General features: G+C 43.9%; 1 protein-coding gene across 11 annotated transcripts in view; it reads right to left on the bottom strand.

The window, feature by feature from the left end:
- The window catches only part of GDPD5 (glycerophosphodiester phosphodiesterase domain containing 5), a 699,403-nt gene that overhangs the window by 10,317 nt on the left and 670,552 nt on the right, over positions 1–18,534 (bottom strand). For 8 of the 11 annotated variants that reach the window (XM_069203861.1, XM_069203862.1, XM_069203858.1 and 5 more), the window contains 2 exons: positions 18,325–18,407; positions 9,184–9,198 (listed from right to left, as the gene is read on the bottom strand). In XM_069203861.1, coding sequence (XP_069059962.1) covers positions 9,184–9,198; positions 18,325–18,407 — 98 coding nt within the window. The remainder of the gene's footprint in view (positions 1–9,183; positions 9,199–18,324; positions 18,408–18,534) is intronic. The other 3 variants (XM_069203868.1, XM_069203867.1, XM_069203866.1) reach the window with 1 other exon arrangement.

The raw sequence follows: 18,534 nt of genomic DNA, 5'->3' as shown, positions 1-18,534 counted from the left end.
CCCAAAGCAAACACAATAGGAAACAGGATTACAGTAGAAGTGAGGTTGGGACGCAGCAGCTAGAGTCTTAAATAACAGGGAAAAAGCAAATTTTAGGGACGGTAATGAGGCCCACTGTGCTCACATGACAATCAGGCAGGAATGGAAGATTATATCTTCTATAACACATGGTTAGATGTGTCAAAAATATAATTTCCAAGTCTATGCAGGAGAAAGGAAAACACTTCAGGCACTGAGAAAACACATGGACTTAATGGCACAATGAGTCAAAAAACCAAAGGCAGCTGGAGAACTGCTCAGCACAGCAGACTCGTATGATGCCCATCCCTGTTGTTAAATGCAAAGTCGGAGATCATCCTTGCGTGGACTGCACACTCTGAGCTTGGTGAGAAACAAAACTCAGGCTATGGTGATCCACTGATATCAAACACAGCAAGGATTTTACAAGACAGTACCTGGTAGAAATGTTCAGTGACCATCTAGCAGGATTCTTAAGGACTCCTTTGAGAGGTGAAATACAATTATCTGAACCCCGAAAAGAGATTTGCAGAACACCTATCATGGAAATCCAGCATCCAAATAAGAAACACTCCTTCCCTCCACCCGCCAAGCTTCCTAGAGCAGATGTTTGCAAAGCATGGGGTTTAGCAGGGGAGCAAACACACTTGAAATCCCTTTTTAACACAGCTTCACGGATGAGAAAATCAACTCACTAGCATATTTCCACTGAAGATGTTTGGGGCATGCAGGGTATGGAGGGAAAACTCTTCAACCCAACACTGGTGCCGTCACCAAGGGGTGCGAGACAGATCCCTGAGGGTCTGGGAATGTGGGGGAAGGATGCTGTGGTCTTTTCTGAAGTTTGGGCTCACACTGCTAACAAGAAATCCACAAGCAGTGGTGGAGTTATTCTGCCTCATCACCATCTGCTCCTCCCAGCCGTAATCACCTGCTGCACCGTGACACAATGGTGGAACTAAAGACAGCTCTGGCAGCTTACTGAAGGAGACAACGTCTGCAGCTTTCATGGCAGATCAAAGACAGCTCTGGAAGTGGGTGAAAGCCAACTACAGAGAAACACCTGATGGGTGGACAGCCTAGCTTTACTAAATGACACTGGGTCTTAACCTGTGGGACCCGCACACAAGCAAGACCTTAACGCCAATGATGATCAGCCTCGGACAAACAAAGGATAATAGCTACAAAAAAAGAACATGAAAAATAATTAATTTAAAGAAGAAATCCAGGCTAACCATGAATAATGCTTCAGCCTGGAAAGGCACAGAGACTGCCCTTATCACCATTATGGAAGAAATAATCAACAACTGACTAGTCCTCCTTGACTTGTCGGTCGTACTCGACATGGTAGGTCACAAATCATTCGCAACGACCTCCAATCGGTGCCTGGCACCTTCGCGCAAGCTTTGATATTATTCAAAACATTTCAGTACGAATGCAGCCAGAAAAACAACTCACCCTTGTATCCCCACCCAGTCCAGTCCCTTCTGAAGTATCACACACCTTTCTTCCCTCTTGATAGTCATTTTTTTGTTATCAAGTACTTCATGTAGGTTCTAAAACGCCACCTAGACGCACACCCCACACCGATGACACAGAAATATAGTAAGTGTTCCTAGGGAGGAAGAACCATCCAGAGAAGTATCAGTCACCAGCTCAGAACTCAAGAACATTCTAGGGCTTCAAAGAATCCCCCTGCTTCACCCACCCAACACCTTCTTCACACACACATCCCTTATCAGACCTAAACTAAGAAACCAAGGAGTCACATGGGAAGCTGCCTCCGCCTAAACACCTAATCTGGAGAGGATGTAAAACCAGCCTTCTTCCAGGAAACATCACTGCCACTCACTGCTCCTGAAAAGCAGGAGGTGCACCAGTCAACTCGCGTTTTGTGTGCACAAACGCCATGCATGCGTAACCCTACACCCCAAATTAAAAGACAAAAAAAAACAATATGTACCAAATCCCCTGCATTTAAGAACTATGAACCAAACCAGGGTCGGCCTTAGCGCTGGTGGCGCCTGGTGTGACAGTCCGTTTTGGCGCCCCCCATGACCTTCTCCACAAATCCCCACACTGGCACTCTCCAGCACTGCACTTTGTCTCTCCACTGCCTTCCACTGACATACATTTCATTTTTTAAAGCGCTACTCATGGTTCACTCATACTCAGTTTTGCGATCTGCAAGGTACACGTTCTGTGCAGCAGGCACATTATCCCTCTGCGCTACTTTATGAGGAGTATAAACTGCACTAGCCAAATTCTGATCCAGCAATAACACTGATCACCAGAGTTATCATGACAGTTTTGTTGTTGCCTGAAAACTGATGAAATCACAAAGACATTCACGTGATTTTAAATGCATAAGTTATTTTTAAACACAGCGCTCCGCCCCATAGTTCAGCGCCAGGTGTGACTGCACCAGTCGCACCGCCCTAAAGCAAGCTCTGAACAGAACTAATAGGCTTCCAATAAGGAGAGAAGTCACATTCAAATCTATTTGTCACACATGCAAATCCCTCGAAGGATTTTAGTGAGTAAACATCTAAAACAAGATGAAAGGTACCAGTCTCTTCACCCAACTCAACCTTTTGATCAGGGGAAAACGAACCACTGGTGACCCCCAAACAAGACTGGAATCAAAGGGTCACACATCATTGTCAACAATACTTCCTCGGGTCTGTAGTATTTTACACGGAGACATTTGCAAAGCAATCACCTCCGTGCTCCCCGAAAGGAAACTAAAACCCCACCTCCCTGGAGACCGCGCACAGGACAAAAACTAAACAAAGAATGTACAACTACTGAAGCGAATGACTACCAGAAGGTCCAGGCCACACTCTAATGATATACCAAATAATGTCAACCATCATGACGTCACCAGAGAGGATGCTGTATAATATCAGCCTTTAACATACTAAGTCCATACTTGGACCAGGAGATCTGTGTAACCACAACCCCCGGCCCTTAAAGAACTAATAAAAAATAAAAAAACACCACAATGTGAAGGACATTTCAACAAGCCAAGGTCATCTGCAATGCAGCGGGGAAATCAAAGCAACCACATTCTCCGGACACCAATCGATAAACTAAGAAATGCTTGTCAATGTAAATGCTATAATTGTTTGGACAGCACCGCAAACGAGGCTGAGGCTCCTGGAAATCCCTCAAGTGCCTGGAGGCAAATGACTTCTGTAATGAGCACTATAACCAATAAACCTAATCATTTAACTATATTCATCCTACCCGGTGCATCAGCCAGTTTTTACCTGTGCCCTTTTCGGGCATGTTAAAGTGCAGTGAAAACAAGCACTTTTGTGCACTGTATTTAGTCCAGTTTGTTACCCATTAATGTCTCACTCAGCCATTCTTTCACTCCATGTGTCCAGACTTTGAGTTCCATAAATCCCTTTAACTAAGCTGCTTTTTGTTTCGCTTACGACAGAAAATGATAAATCAGACAGATTTCACCTGTTTTCTCACAACTCTCGCCATACATGGTCTTGCCTCTGAAGTAATTTACTGCCAAAATTATAAACCTAGAAGCATTTATACTTCTAAAAAAGTGAAATGACTTTTAACACTGAAAGCAAGGAATTTTAGAACTTCCCCTTTCAGAAAGTTACATTACTATATGCCACCAGGAACACAATTAGCTCACAGGAAAGAACCTATAAAATATGGTAACGCCCTGCCTGACCCTGTGACTGTGTAAATCGCAAAGGTTGGGCGTAGAAACACTAACAAATTTATTTCAATGCCTTTGGCGCCACCGTGTGGATATACGCGGTTATACAGATCAGATGACTATTACATCAGATTTGAGTATTTTAGACGTCAATTGTTTTTCGAAAATGTTTTACGTAGCAAAAATGATTAACATATGGGAAACTGCCACAAATATTCAGTAGCCAGTAATAAAAAACAATGGAGATTCATTGCCCAATGCCGCTAGAAATGTCTTTGGACTAGCATAGGACAAGAGAGAGCTGGAAATGGTGAGACCACGCTCAGGAGGTTAAGAATACTGTAAAACGGTTGACTAGGGGCTGACTTTTGGTGTCTGAATGGCCCCGGTCGACCAACATACTAGCCCCGGGCGTAATTTTAATTATGCTCGTGTAATCGGGGTAATTTCCCAATACTCTTTGACGTGGAATTACCGATAATAATGTGATTACGCCTGCTCACACATTGAGTAATTTGGGGGGAAATAAGCCCACCGAAAGAGCATATTTAGCAACTATGAGCGGCCGCTCGCACTCATTACTTGTGTTCTGCTGCATTTAGTGCTATTTCTCAATGCAAATGCATCCTTGAGTCCATTTTGGACTGGATGGTGCATTTTGAGCTACGAAAATAGCGCTACATGCTAAGAGTACGTTGGGAGGACAATTCTACCCCAAAAGCACATTTAGCACTATTTCTCAACATAAAGTGCTTTCTATTCCCATTTTGGACATGAGGGTGTGAATTTTGTGATTAAAAAAATAGAGCTAAATGCCAGGGGTAAATTGGGTGAAAATATTACCCCAAGAGCACATCTAGCTTGCACTTCCTATTGGTGTTATGCTGCATTCTGCACTATTTCTTAGCAGAAAATGCATGCTTGCTCACATTTTGGATGCAAGGGGGCTTTTTTGCATTAAGAAATAGCACTAAGCACAGAAGTAATCTTCTCAGATAAATATGCATAATCTTGGGAATTTGTAGGTAATTCTGCATGATTAGACTACATAGAATTACATGAGTTACGCCTAACCCCAAAACTTACACGGCACTACGCTGTGTCACACAGTTTTATTGTCTCCCATCACCCAGTGACTGGGTGAAGAACCGAAATCAGACATTGAAAAGAAGATGCACTAGAAACCTTTACACACAGTGGGTTTCCAGCTCATTTTTGGGTGTTCTGCACCACTATAAAACCCTCACAGCTTTTGAATTCACCTCAGGACATGGGATGCTGCTTCAAAAGTATTTATTAGTATATTTTGTGGGGGGAGGGGAGAGTAGGAAAGGCTGCTGAAGCCACGCCCCCCTCTCAGTGGCCCTACCCTCTCTACGACTCTCTACATGCTAATGATAGGGTGTCCGGATCTTTAAAGCCAAAGACCGAGTCATTCCATAAACATAGAAGGAGGACTTAAATTTTCCATAGCCCGAGGGGCATAGAATTATTCAACTGCACAGAGGCATTAAAGGCAATTAAACATAACTTTTACAGTTTTACAATTCTGGAAATGTTGGAACTGAACACATAAGAGGTTGATACCACTTCCTTGGACTCCTGGTGTGACCTGGACGGTGGAAGCCTCTCCAGCTGTTAGGAAGTCTTGTATGTTATCCTGCCACCTGAGAAATATGAACAATATTAGAATGTACCTGCCTGGGAGGTAAATGGCTGACCCCGACCTCCTGGCTGCTGCTAAGCAATATAGATTGTTAATAACGTTTTCCTATTTCTTTCGAAGTAAGGGTGACCCCTGGTGGCGATTTTTACTACGACATACAGACCAACAAGGATGCTCATTTTGTGTAATTTTGCTTATTTATTTTTTCCGTTTGGTTTTCCATCTTTAGTACTATATTATGCTGCTTTAATACTTGACATATATTTCTCTGGGCCACAGATTGCTGCTTTAGACGGCCTCGCTTTCTTGAATGAAAACCACCCACCCAGAGCTGGCCTTTGCTAAGATAGCCCCCTGGGCGTGACCGGAGAGAAAATTGGGGTCCTTAATGATGCTAGTGAATTAAATGAGGCAGCGGGGGATTCTTTTAGTTTTCACTGGTTAGTATCTGGATGAGCAGTGACTGGCCCCCGAACACAAACACCCCCAGACCTCCCCCGGCTCACCGAAGTCACCGATAGCTTGGTGATGTGTCAGCAGTGGTCAGAGTGTGAAGGGAGGACAAGGTAGGGGGCTGGAGGGGCGGTGAAAAACATCGCCTGCGGTATGCTAATCAAGGAATAAAACCAATTTAAACTGGCAAATCAGACAGAAACGAACAGGCAGGCACAAGGACAAGGTTGGAGACAGATGAGAAGGGCGTGGCTGTTGGCGTAACCTTAATGCACACAGCTCCATGCGCTCTCAAAAAATTGGCTGCCTGGGCCCAGCTCGCCCATGCTAAAGGCCGGCCCTGCAACCAGCTGCCCATTACCTCCAGGAACTTTGCTTCGTAAAGTGCAGTGGATCACGAGATACCACCTACCCAGGACCACAGAGAGATACAGATTTCCTTAATGCTTGAATGGATGAGAGCCTTCCTCTCTAACAATAGTCAACAAGTCAGGATAACATCATCAGAATCCAGCATCAACAAGGCAAGGGCCTTAGCCCCTTCCCATAGATACCGAGCTCATGTCAGTCCTCATTGGTGTAAACCATCACATCCCACTGCTGTCACCTATGCAGACAAATAGGGGTGGGGCCTGGAGTATCATACATGCCTTTAGACTTATGCACTTTCATTCATTTAAAAACACCAAGCACAGGAACGGTCACAGAATCTTATCAATCCTTCACCCCATGGTCAACACAGCAGTGAAGGGTGGAACATACATAAAATCTGCCCAGGAAGACCTGTCATTAGTGCACTAGAACTACTGCACAAAGATACTGCTGCAAAGACAGGCAGTCAGACTCTGCCTCAGGATAACCAAAGACAAACCCAGCATTTGAAGCGACAAACTGGCTCCGAGCAAACATTAGGATACATCATAAAATAGTCTATGTCTTCAACAAGGCCTTCTGCGGCAAAGGCCTAACATGCCTCCAAGGACACACATCATTTTTCATGCCTAACAGGACTTTGCATCATGCATCTGCACACCTACTCACCCAAACAGTGTCCATTCTTGTCCCTCACAAGGACATGACCTTGGATCTTCAGAGGCCTAGACTGTGGCACACTGAGCCAAGCCTGGGGGCAGAGCCCAATTACATGCACTTGATGGACGGCCTGCAAACTGAAGTCATCTGGCTTATTTTCGACTGAAATTCTCGTAGCCAAGGACTTAATGAAGAATACTGAACTATTCTCACCATCCCTCATTCATCGCAGTAACCACCGCATGCTGCACTGACAAAGACAAAGAACAGCATTCCACAAAACCGTATATTTAACAAGTAACTAAAGGCATAAAGTCGTAAACCAGACACCACTACAAGAAGGCTACGTTTTGCTTCATCCTTGAGATGCAGGACAATGAAACCGCTCAGCCTGATGGAGATGCAATGGTTCAAGATGAGGCAAAAAAAAATAAAAATCAGGTTCAGAGTCCTGTATTCTCATCATCCAACAGGCCTTCAGAAGACCAACATTATTGTAAAAAGTGCCACATCATTACCAACAAGCCAGACACCCCAGGGCTAGATATGTCAGCGTAATCCACCAAAAGAAAATAAGGCAGAAGATGAAATATATCTATGCATATATGTTTGAGAATTTACTTAGAGCAAAACCAGGTAAGAGGCAATGAGCTTTAGTTGGGATGTGAGAGGGCGACTTGCCCACACAACAGAAAGCCACTAAAGACACAAGTCACATCACTCTCAAACAACTTCTACTGGACCCCCATGAAGAATTCACAAATTCTAAAAATCATCAAACAGTTGACAAATCTTCAATTACTGACTGTGGTGAGAGGAACCATCCATTCCATGATTTAAGGTCGAGAAAACACACCAACAAACCAATAAGCCAAGTGGACTTACTACTTGGCTCCCATGATATCCTCAATTATACCCACATCAGGACTATTCTTGGTGGAGCAGAGACAAATCAGGTCTACAGCAGCAGCCACAGCATGGTAACATGGAGCCCTTACTTCGAATATACAGAACAAGCAGATAAAAGCAGAGGAGGCTGTACATTCTGTTGATCTTAGGATAGTTTTTTTCTAGCTATGTTAGTAGGGCTGCAGTTTTGAATGTCTTTGGTGTTTTTCTTGCAAAGAGTAACTATCTCTAAAGTAAGGTGTTGCCAAGTAGTTTGATTAAGTACAGCAAGTTCCACTATCAGAAGACCCACCAGCCTCTTCATAGTCAGCAGTGCCACAAGAATGGGCATGTGGGCACAATGGCTGGCGTATGTTCGGCGGGGACCATTGTCTTTTCTTAAACTCCAAACGTGACACAGATGTTGGCCAAGTCGGTTTTCTAAAGCTCTTTGTGTGTCAGTTCACACCTCTATGCATGCTTCCCTCAGTTCCCACCTCACATGTCCATGGAAGATGCAGTGATGGGGAAGAAGAGGTTACTTATCTGTAACAATAGCTTATCTGCATTTGTATCTTCTGTAGATGTTAGTATATCCACAATTGCAACCTATTTACTCTGATGCACCTGCAAACACATTTTTTGTTTTTCATAGATGGGGACCTTAATACCTTCAGTGGAGGCACTGGAGTGGGATAACTTAAACTGTAAACCACAACTATAAAGAGGCAATACCATCTTATTTGAAAATGAAAGTGGTCTAGGAGCTTCATTGGAGTTCTGGGAATGATTAAAAATAGTATTTGTACATATGGAGCCACACTGCTAGTTCTTCAAAATGCCACTGAGACAATCTTTGCATTGGCTCAATTACTCACCACAAACTAGACTCTAGGCGAATGAACATTCGTGAAACATGGCTTCTAATACGTGGATGAAGTAACATATTTCAGACTACTAATAGCATAGCAGTGGGTTTCAATTACATAGGATTGTGTTTTGATACGTTTTGCTTCTTCTTGGTTCCATATTCAAGATATATTAATAGCACAATCCAACTTTTCGGATATCTTCATGTAAGCCTGTGCCCTTCTACGAATAAGGTTCTTAGATCTTCTAAGATAAGGCCACTCGGTTCCGGCTGGTGTCACCTAGTTCAAAATCTGAAGCCCCTCAAGCTGAAGTTCCTGAGGGATTCCTAGGCCGGTCCACTTGACAAGAACAAACTACGAGTGGACGACTGAGCAGCATCTTCAGCTATCCAGCCAGGCGCCCAGTGGACTCAGTTCATCGATAAAAAAATCATCTGCTTTGGGTAGTCCCAAATATTGTCCCCTAAAAGCAAGATCCAGTCTGTGAGCATAGAAGTGCGAGAGAAAAGGAGAAGGGTGGAATGGAGAGAGGAAGAGAAGGTGGACAGGGTTAACAGATTTACCTGATCAAGTGATAGCTGTGAGAAGCCAGAATGCAGCAGAGAGACAAAGAGGAGGAACATGTGCACCAGTCAGAGCAATCGGGTAAAGACACACATCAAGAATGCAAAAAGATCATCACATTCAATACATCCCTCCAACTTGCCAAAAACATGAGAAATAAGAGTAACAACTTCATAGAGTTCCATCAGTGATTAAATACTATTATAACAAAAACTGTCACAGAAGTTAGGTTCATTTGAGAATGGATGGGATGACACATTGTGGGACTACTGTAAAGAGATCTCATGCACCACATCTTTGGAACTCCTGGTTTGTGTTGACTCTCTCAACAGAAAGGTCTCCTGGAAAATTTGAGACACAAGAGATGAGGAGTGCTGCCTCTTCTCCTAATTCCAGTCTTGCTTCTTTATCCACCAGCCCACCTCACCCCTTAATCTAATTTTCTGAATTTCCTTGGAAACCTCAAGGTGGCTGTTCTCTTGGACATTACTCTAGCCGCCTCCTGTCTTCTTCTTCGTCGATGACGGTATATATAATTTCGTTCATGGCCTACATACACTGTTTTGATAAGTGACACTGACTTGTAGGTTTCAACCCAAAGCCAGACATTAGGACAAGCATGCAACAAATGTTTCTTGGAGTTACTGAGACTTCAGCTTTCTTACAGAATGCTCTTCTCTAGGAAAGCATGAACAGATTGTGGGATGTGCATTACTATCGCATACAGAGTTAAACCCTTTTAACAGTTCAAAAAAAGACATGGTTACTGCAAAAAGACCAATTTTGTAAATAACATATTCATGAAAACACAGCATAGATGACAGGCTCCCAACAAAAAAGTTTGAAAGGCATTCTAAAAGTATTTTTTCAAGTGATGTCACATGCATCTGGAATTGTGCATAACGGAGCAGAAAATATATTTGGGTAATGAATATCTTGACCACAATGGAGAACTGATTATTGTCACAATCACGGACACAAATGATGATGTTTAATTCGGAATAGAATTATCAACAAAGGAATGCTTCAGTCAACAAAGGAGTGTGGCAAGCAACAAAGGAGTGTGGCAAGCAACAAAAGAATGTTGCAATCAACAAAAGAATGTTGCAATCAACAAAAGAATGTTGCAATCAACAAAAGAATGTTGCAATCAACAAAGGAGGGAGGCAATCAACAAAGGAGTGTGGCAATCAACAAAGGAGTGTGGAAATCAAAAAAAGGAGTGTGGCAATCAAAAAAAGGAGTGTGGCAATCAAAAAAAGGAATGTTGCAGCCCACAAAGGAGTGTGGCATTCAACAAAGAAGTATAGCAATCAAGAAAGGAATGGATCTACACAGGAAGTGTAACAATCAACTCAAGACTGTTGATCGCATACCTCGATTGTACCACTCCTCCCTTAATCATCCTGTTCCTCGTTTGATTTCCTCAGAGAAGTATGGCACTAAACAGAGGTGTGTGGTAATGAACAGAAGTGGATGGCACTCAACAGAGGACAAGGGAAATCCAACAGAAGAGAAGTTCACTCAACAGTGATGCGTGGCAGTCAACAGATAAGTATAGCACTCAATATTAATATGGAACTCAACATGGGTGTGTGATAACAGGGCAGTCAACAAATGAGTAGGAGTCTCCACAGAGGAGTGTTTCACTCAACAGAGGAAATGGGCACTCAACAGACGACGAGGACACTCAACAGAATATGAGGGAACTCAACAAAGGGGCCTGGCATTCAACAAAGGTGGGTGGCACTCAACAGAGGATGGAACTCAATGAGGATGTATGGCACTGAACATAGATGTGTGACACTCAACAGCAGGGCCAGCTTTAGCCCTGGTGGCACCCGTTGCGACAGTGTTTGTTGGCGCCCCCTCAAGGACCACCTCTGCCACGGATTCCCTCACTACCACCCTCTAATAGTATTCCTCAAGTCTCAATACCCACTCTTTCATAGATGCATTTAATTCGTTTTATAGCGCCATCATACCAGCGTAGGGTGTCAGAGCACAGAGACAATCCATCATAAGTGTGTAAATCAGTATGAAGGAAATGTTACGTAATGCAAAATACTACAAGGTGTAGAGGTCAAAGGTGATCCATACTGGCAGGCAGTATAGATTAAGAGTGCCTGGCCTGGAAAAGCACAAACTCAGAATTTAAAACGTAACAATAGGGTTGGGGGTTCACTTTAATAATAAGAAATTATTTCTACCGAAATAAACCCATTTTGCAACATTCGGGTACTGAAAGACAGGGGAAATAAAACATAACGCTCTAAACTATACCGTGCAGTTTGCCTGCAGCTCTTTAATGACAGGGAATAGCTCACTGTTCTAACTGTTCAATATTAGGATTTTAACTTATAAACTGCAAGTACCAAAAGGATCTCTCTGACAAAGGGAGTAACTCCCTGACCTATTTACATTATAGGCACTTTTTGATCTGCATGGTACACGTTCTTTGCAGCCGGCATATTAACCCTCTGCGCTACCTTAGGATGAGTCAAAACGTCCACTAGACAAAAAGATCTCTCTCCAGGGAGGACACTAATCACCAGTTATCTTGACATTTCTATTGCTGGAGACAAGTTACTGCACAGATGCCTTTAGCACCATAATATATTTGCACACATGCTTAAAGTCAGTGCCCGGTGCGGTGGCACCGGTCGCACCACCCTAGAGCCAGCCCTGCTCCACAGTGGTGTGAGGCAAACAACCGAGGAATGGAACAACCAGCAAAAGGAGTGGAACTAACACGCTCTTTTGTTCTTTACTCTTTTCACTAAATTCTAATATCTCTGTTTCAAATATATTTTGTTCAGGTTTCCCTTTTTCCAACATCTATCTCCACGCCCTGCTGGATGAAACGCTACAAAGATGTTATTTTTGGTAAACAGTCTTCCTAACAGAAGGACATTATAGCAATGTAAGTGTGCTAATTTTACAGAGCAATTGCTATTCTTAAATGCCACATTAATTGCACCAGGACATATTTTCAAAGCTCTGTCTACATCATTTTCCTTAATTTTCAGGATTTAATCAAATCAAAGTGGCATTGTTCCCAACAGCTGCTGGCGCGTGTCTGCCACATCTCGAGACTTGGTAATTACAAGCTCCTCCTCCGGAAAGGCTTCCGCGAGCGTGGCAGACGCGTGCCATGAAAGCAGACGCGCCTGAGGAAGGCGGGGCCTAGGAAGGTGGTTAGGGATCAGGCAACATGCAAGTGGAGAAAATTGGCTGCCATTCAGCACAGAGCACTCCTGATGGGGATACTGAACACATCTTATCACAAAATCTAATGGAAGATGGGAGAGTCTGCACGTGCGCCTCAAGGGATGGAAAGTGCTCTGCCATGCTAATAGGAAGGATTGCACTGCATTGCACAAAGCATCAATTTCTATGTTACGTTAAATGTCAATTTTAGAAAACATGTTCAGCAAGGTTTCTTGGCATTATACAAATAAAAAACAGAGACATGAAGTTAGCTAAATCTCATTAATTGAAAGGAGAAGTTACAATCAACTTACAGAGTAAAAGAAGATTCAATTCATACTCGTGCAAAAGGGGAGAGTATTCCAGTCTTTAATGCCTTATCACCACATTTTATCAAGGGGATACGGAGCTCTGGTCCTGATTTCAAAACATGGCTTTAAAGCCTCATACTGTGGCCCAATCAATGGTTCCACTGAAGCCAAGAACAGACCCTACAGCTCCTGAAGAGGTTTGACACAGAGAGAAGGCAGACACACTGGGGCATGGAGGACTGGCAGTCTTAGAGTGTGGTAGTATCAGATCTTGAAGACATCACTAAATATCAACTTCATCTTTTACTATGGGGACTAACCATCCTTATACCTCGTTCAAAACTTGAAAAAAGCTTTCAGTAAAGTTGCACTGTAGTGAAAAAAAAGTAAGGTGTTCCACTGACTGGTCAACGTGATGCATAATTTATATAAGTGCCTAAGTATCTACCTATGTACTTGCCCACGATTACTATTCAAACAATTCTCTCTCTTTCTTCATCTACCCCCGTGAAAGATCAGCAGGCTATGTCCCATACTTAATAGTCTGCGGGAAAATATGTGCTTGAGGTTCAGTGTTGAAGTCTACTTTTGCTTACTAAAGTGTAGCGCCTCGCTCTGTGCTTTTTTTTTTGCACCTTATTGGAAATAAACAATTGAAATTAATATGTAAGAATGAAGGAAAACAGTTGCTGAAGTTGGAAGCCTTACACCAACCTGTGTAAATATCCCACCCCTGCAGTGGTTAGTAGATCAGCGTGTGTCTGGACCCCTTTCATAGGTCTACGTGGCACACAGATGTTGCTCGATGGGGACAGAGGCCTTTTACTCCTGATGTCCCAGTGGCCAACTAACTAAGGATTCTGAGTAACTGGGCAATTCCCTCTTCTGCACTTGACTCTCAGGGAATGCGTGGTTCGAGTAGTCCAAAGATTTCTCGGGGGTATGGATACAGATCAGTGAACACAGGCTCAGAACTTAAAATGCAGTTAGCAGCAATAAATCATTGTCCAGTCATATACTCACTTTTATAAAAAAATTAAATTAAAATAAAGAAGTAATTTATTTCTACTGCTAACCACACAAAGGAAGAATACGACATTCACAAACAATTTCACAGTCCTCCCATGAGGTCAGGGCTCTAGTGTCTCTCTGGCGGTTCCTGTCCCACTCACTCCTTACGTTAGGGATTGTGGTTATTCCCCATTCACTACCGGCAGCATCCAGGGTAGGTCAGAATCTCAAGGGTCCATTACAACTCTGATTTAAAGTCAACCGCGTTCCAGTGGACGCACGCTCGAATTAGCAGCAAGTTCCCCTGGCGCTGTCAGACCTAATGCAAGTCTTACCCGCACTGGCAGGAGAGAAGCATTCGTAGTCCGGGAATGTGCCCCATCTGTGGGCACTCGCAGTGGCTTTAATCCAAGTCAGGTGAGTCAGCTGCACATGGACTCATTGGCAGTACTGAGTGGGTACAGGCTCTGCCCTTTGCAGTCGTGCTCCTGCAGCAATCAGGTTTCATGTGGCTTCTCCTGTGGGGTAAGTGGGGGGGATGGACAAGACAATCCTGTTCTGGGTACCATGCTTGGATGACGATGCTCCTATGGCGTCTTCACTTCTTTAATAGGGTAGAACAAGTCACAGTTCTTGGTGCTTCCGGTGACCTCCTCCGACACATGGGGTCACCACAGGCTCCAGGCAAGTGAATGCTGTAAAGTTATCCAATGTACCCCTCCTGGCATATGTGGTCGCTATACCACTACTGGTCAAAGCTTTGGCCCATACTGCTTACAGTCTTTCACAAAATTATCTTCACGGCGACCCTCTCTTGGCATACGGTGGTCGCCAACTCAGTCCTGGACATGGCAACGACCTGATCAGTGCAACAGCTATTTCCTCACACCAAGCACAGGGATTCAACTCTATAGAGCTCCCCACACGGCTTTGTTCCCTCCAACGCTCTCCTCTTCATTGAAGGGCACACCAGTCTTGGAAAGCAGGCAGTGCTGGTGCTCCAGTCTCCAGGGCAGGTAGTCTTCGAATCCCTGTGTGATGTCCCCTCATCCAGCAGCGGACTAGCAGGCTTTGGCACCCAGCCATGGTCATAGGCAGAAGTTGCACAGAACTTCCTCTTCTCACACAGCCCATCTGGCTACTTGGGATGTGACAATTTTTAGGGTCTCAAATGCCTGTTCTTATAGTCCATTTACAGACACCAAATGTGATTTAGGGTCAGAGTGCTTGAAGTTTTATGATGGGGTTCTGCTTCTTTTGATGTGCATGCTTCTCTGCTCCCTCTTCCTCTTAAAAAGCAGTCTGTCACACCTGGGATGTCTCCAAAGCTGATCGTTCCACAACACAGGTCATGGGAGTGACTAGAGTTACACCTGGATGTCAGCCACAGTGATATGCACGTGAGAAGGTTAGCCCAGAATTCCCAGCCCTATTCTTTATGATTCTCTTATCAGGCCCAACTCTTTCCTGAGATGTGCCCAGGCTCTTTCCTAGTGACTTCTCACTGAATCAAAGAGCGCCCTTTGAAGTGTACAGGGGAGGCCTGGTCCTTCCCTCCCCAGTGCATGTCCCACCCAGCTTATAAGAATGCAGTCATCCGCACATCTGTCTGGGGTGATCACTCTACCTCCACTTCATATTTCACCATGCAAGTCTGGGTCTCCCAAAATGGAACCTAAGACCCTCCATGTACTGCATCATTCACAGGCACACATACAACCAGTACATGTATACAATATACACGCACAGTGCACACACTGCACAGTAACATATCCTCCATGTTCTGTACCATTCAGAGACACAAATACATCCAGCACTTATATTCAACATGCCCAGCACTGTATCCTTTATGTACTGTACCACTCATAGGTGCTCATACACCCAACATTTGCACTTATTATGCACACACTGCTTCCTTCATGCATTGCACCTTTCACAGGTACACATTCTCACAGCACATGCACTTATCCAGCACACACAGTATTCTTCATGTACTGTACCACTCATAGGCGCTCATACACCCAACGTTTGCACTTATTATCCACACACTGCTTCCTTCATGCATTGCACCTTTCACAGGTATACATACACCCAGCAAATGCACTTATCCAGCACACACAGCATTCTTCATGTCCCGTACCACTCACATGTACACATACATACACCCAGCACATGCACTTGTCCTGCACACACTGCACTCTTCATACATTGTACCACTCTTAGGTACTCATACATTCAGGGCATGCACTTATCCTGCACGCACTGCACTGAACCACATCCTTCAGATACTGAACCACTCTCAGGCACAATCATCTCCAGCACATGCATACACCATGCACACACTACTCTGTACTGCATTTGCGCCTTATGGCACCCTTCCCTAGCTCACACATACACCCAGGGCGATACACCTTCTACACGGCACAGCTCTTCACACCATTCTGAAGTAGGCAAGGATAAGTTAAGCACAGAGCAGCAGAACTTTTAAAAGTGAGTGAGCCTGTAGGCCCCACTCTAGTGACCCAGATTAAAAAGGACTCGTTCACTCCTACTGATAGACACTACAAGTTATGCTGCCACCACCGCGCCCGCACTGCTTTACTCATGGCGAAGGCAGTAGCCTTCCTCCAAATGAGGGTAGCGCTTTTGGCACCACTCCCGGTCCAACAAGACCGTAATTTGTGAGTCAGTCCTATCTCATGGAGCACACACATGATCTGTGTTCGCCTATGACAACATATATCAGCTTTAGGGATCCAGACATCTGTACAGTTGGCACAAAGGGCGGGGGTGTGCCACCATTACCAGGTAGAAGATGTTTCTGTCCCAACAGCAAGCTTTGGTGGTGGCAACCACCAAAGGACACTACCTCTAGGACAGAGAACTGTGATATCTGTGCAAAGCTACCAACCCAATTCAGTCCAACACATTTTTGCTTTGTGAGGATTTGTAAGATGAAGCGTTCTGCCCAAGGACTGGTCAAGTGTTTGCTATGCCGCCGGGGCTCAAGCCGCACCCCACTGATGAGACCCAAATCTGAAACATGCCAAGAGTTGGTTGTGTTCCTCCTCAGGGGTGACACCATCTAGCAGTTTCAGGTAAGACAAGGACTGCCTCCTTCCATCATGAGGTAGACAGCGGCCAAGGCCAGATTCAAGTGCTTCCATCTATCTATTTTTCCTGAGAACACGCTCGAATACATGTAACTTGGTCTTTTGCCATCTACTACTGCTCTAAGAGAAAATGAAATTGTACTGCAGTGGGCGAATGAGCAAACAATATATATTAAATGGACAAAATCCCCATGAATTGTCATACTCGGCATAGCATAAGAGGTGAAAATGTTCCTGCAGCGGATACTTATGTTCTGTGGTTGGGACACAGGTAGAATGGTTATTAATAACTCTTTATAATATGCGTTGAATACTCTTGTGCAAGTAAGTAATCCACCTTCCTCTCTAACAGTTACCTGTGTTTGCTGTTCAGGACAAAATGCAGTAGTTGAGGCCTTTGTGGGTGGCCCTAGTATTTTTGAAATTTCAATACTCCAACATCTTCTATCTCAGCCTCCAAGATAATCCTTTGAAGCAGCTCGTCGCTCATCACTGCCACCAGTCTGATCTCCCTTCATTGGCTCCACGTACAACCATGTGGACCATAGTGTCTCAAAAGAAATCTGAAGTGTTGTGCACCCCACCACCCACTTTGATCTTCTAATGTATCCTTAATGCAAAAATTATGGTTCTGAGGGCCATGAATTTACTGTCCGTACCATATCACTATAGAATGGATATCCCTATGACATATCAGTGGAGAATCCCCTCCTCTTCCAGCAGAGACAAAGTTGTTCTAGTGCCTAGATACCCTCGTGGGCAATAGTGCGCTTTACAAATACACAACACTTGACTAAGCCATTAAATGTTTGCACTGTCTACAGCAAAACAAGGCTATTAGTGGCAAATACTCCAGCTTAACAAATGATAATCACATTGCAGAACACAATATATCTCTTCTGGACCATTCACTATTGCAGCAGAACATCTTACTGGAAAATATTTTTAAGGGATTGTGACTGTACAGAGAATTTGGAATCCAAATAAGAAATTGATTTAGCCCATGGTTTTGGCCATGGAAGGTCACAAATCAGTATTTTAAACACAAATTTCACATTTGCAACCCAGCAGTGCAGAAGTTTCCCCTTGATCAACCACTTGTGTTTAAAGCAGGCAAAGAACCTGTAAAAGATTGGCATGTGAGTTACCTACTACAACAGGGAGTTTTTATTTTCACATGTACTTATATGAATTTGGGATCACTCGCATTATGATCCAACACAGTGAAAATTATCGCCAACACCTCACATAGATAATGAGTTAGAAACACACTAGTGATGCTTTAAAGAGGCGTGCAGGGTATCTCCGTTTACAGATCTTACTTTTCTCAAACCGTCCCATAAACAATACCCTACACGCGGGGGCGTCATTTTTCACTTATATTATTTGAAGAGAAATTCAAAAAGAGCTGGCTGGCACCATCACCTTTTCCCAACGTCACCAAGCTGAATTAAAGGCCATTTCTCAAGAAAGCCAAGGCAATTGCAAGACTTACTTCTGCAGTATGAAAACTCCCAAGATGACCGTAAATGAAATGAGATCCGCGGTGATCCAGATGAGATAGTACTCGTCAGGAGTCTGCAAGAGAAGAGAAAAGGAGGTGTAAATGCGTAGGATACAGGTCTATGCTGTCTCTTTAAACACAGAGAATGCCTTTATGGTACTTTCAATTGCTTTCAATGGCCAGCAGAGGAAAGCAGGTATC

This window comes from Pleurodeles waltl, chromosome 8 (assembly GCF_031143425.1).
Source record: "Pleurodeles waltl isolate 20211129_DDA chromosome 8, aPleWal1.hap1.20221129, whole genome shotgun sequence".
Classification (NCBI taxonomy): Eukaryota; Metazoa; Chordata; class Amphibia; order Caudata; family Salamandridae; genus Pleurodeles; species Pleurodeles waltl.
This window is presented reverse-complemented; position numbering and strand designations above follow the sequence as displayed.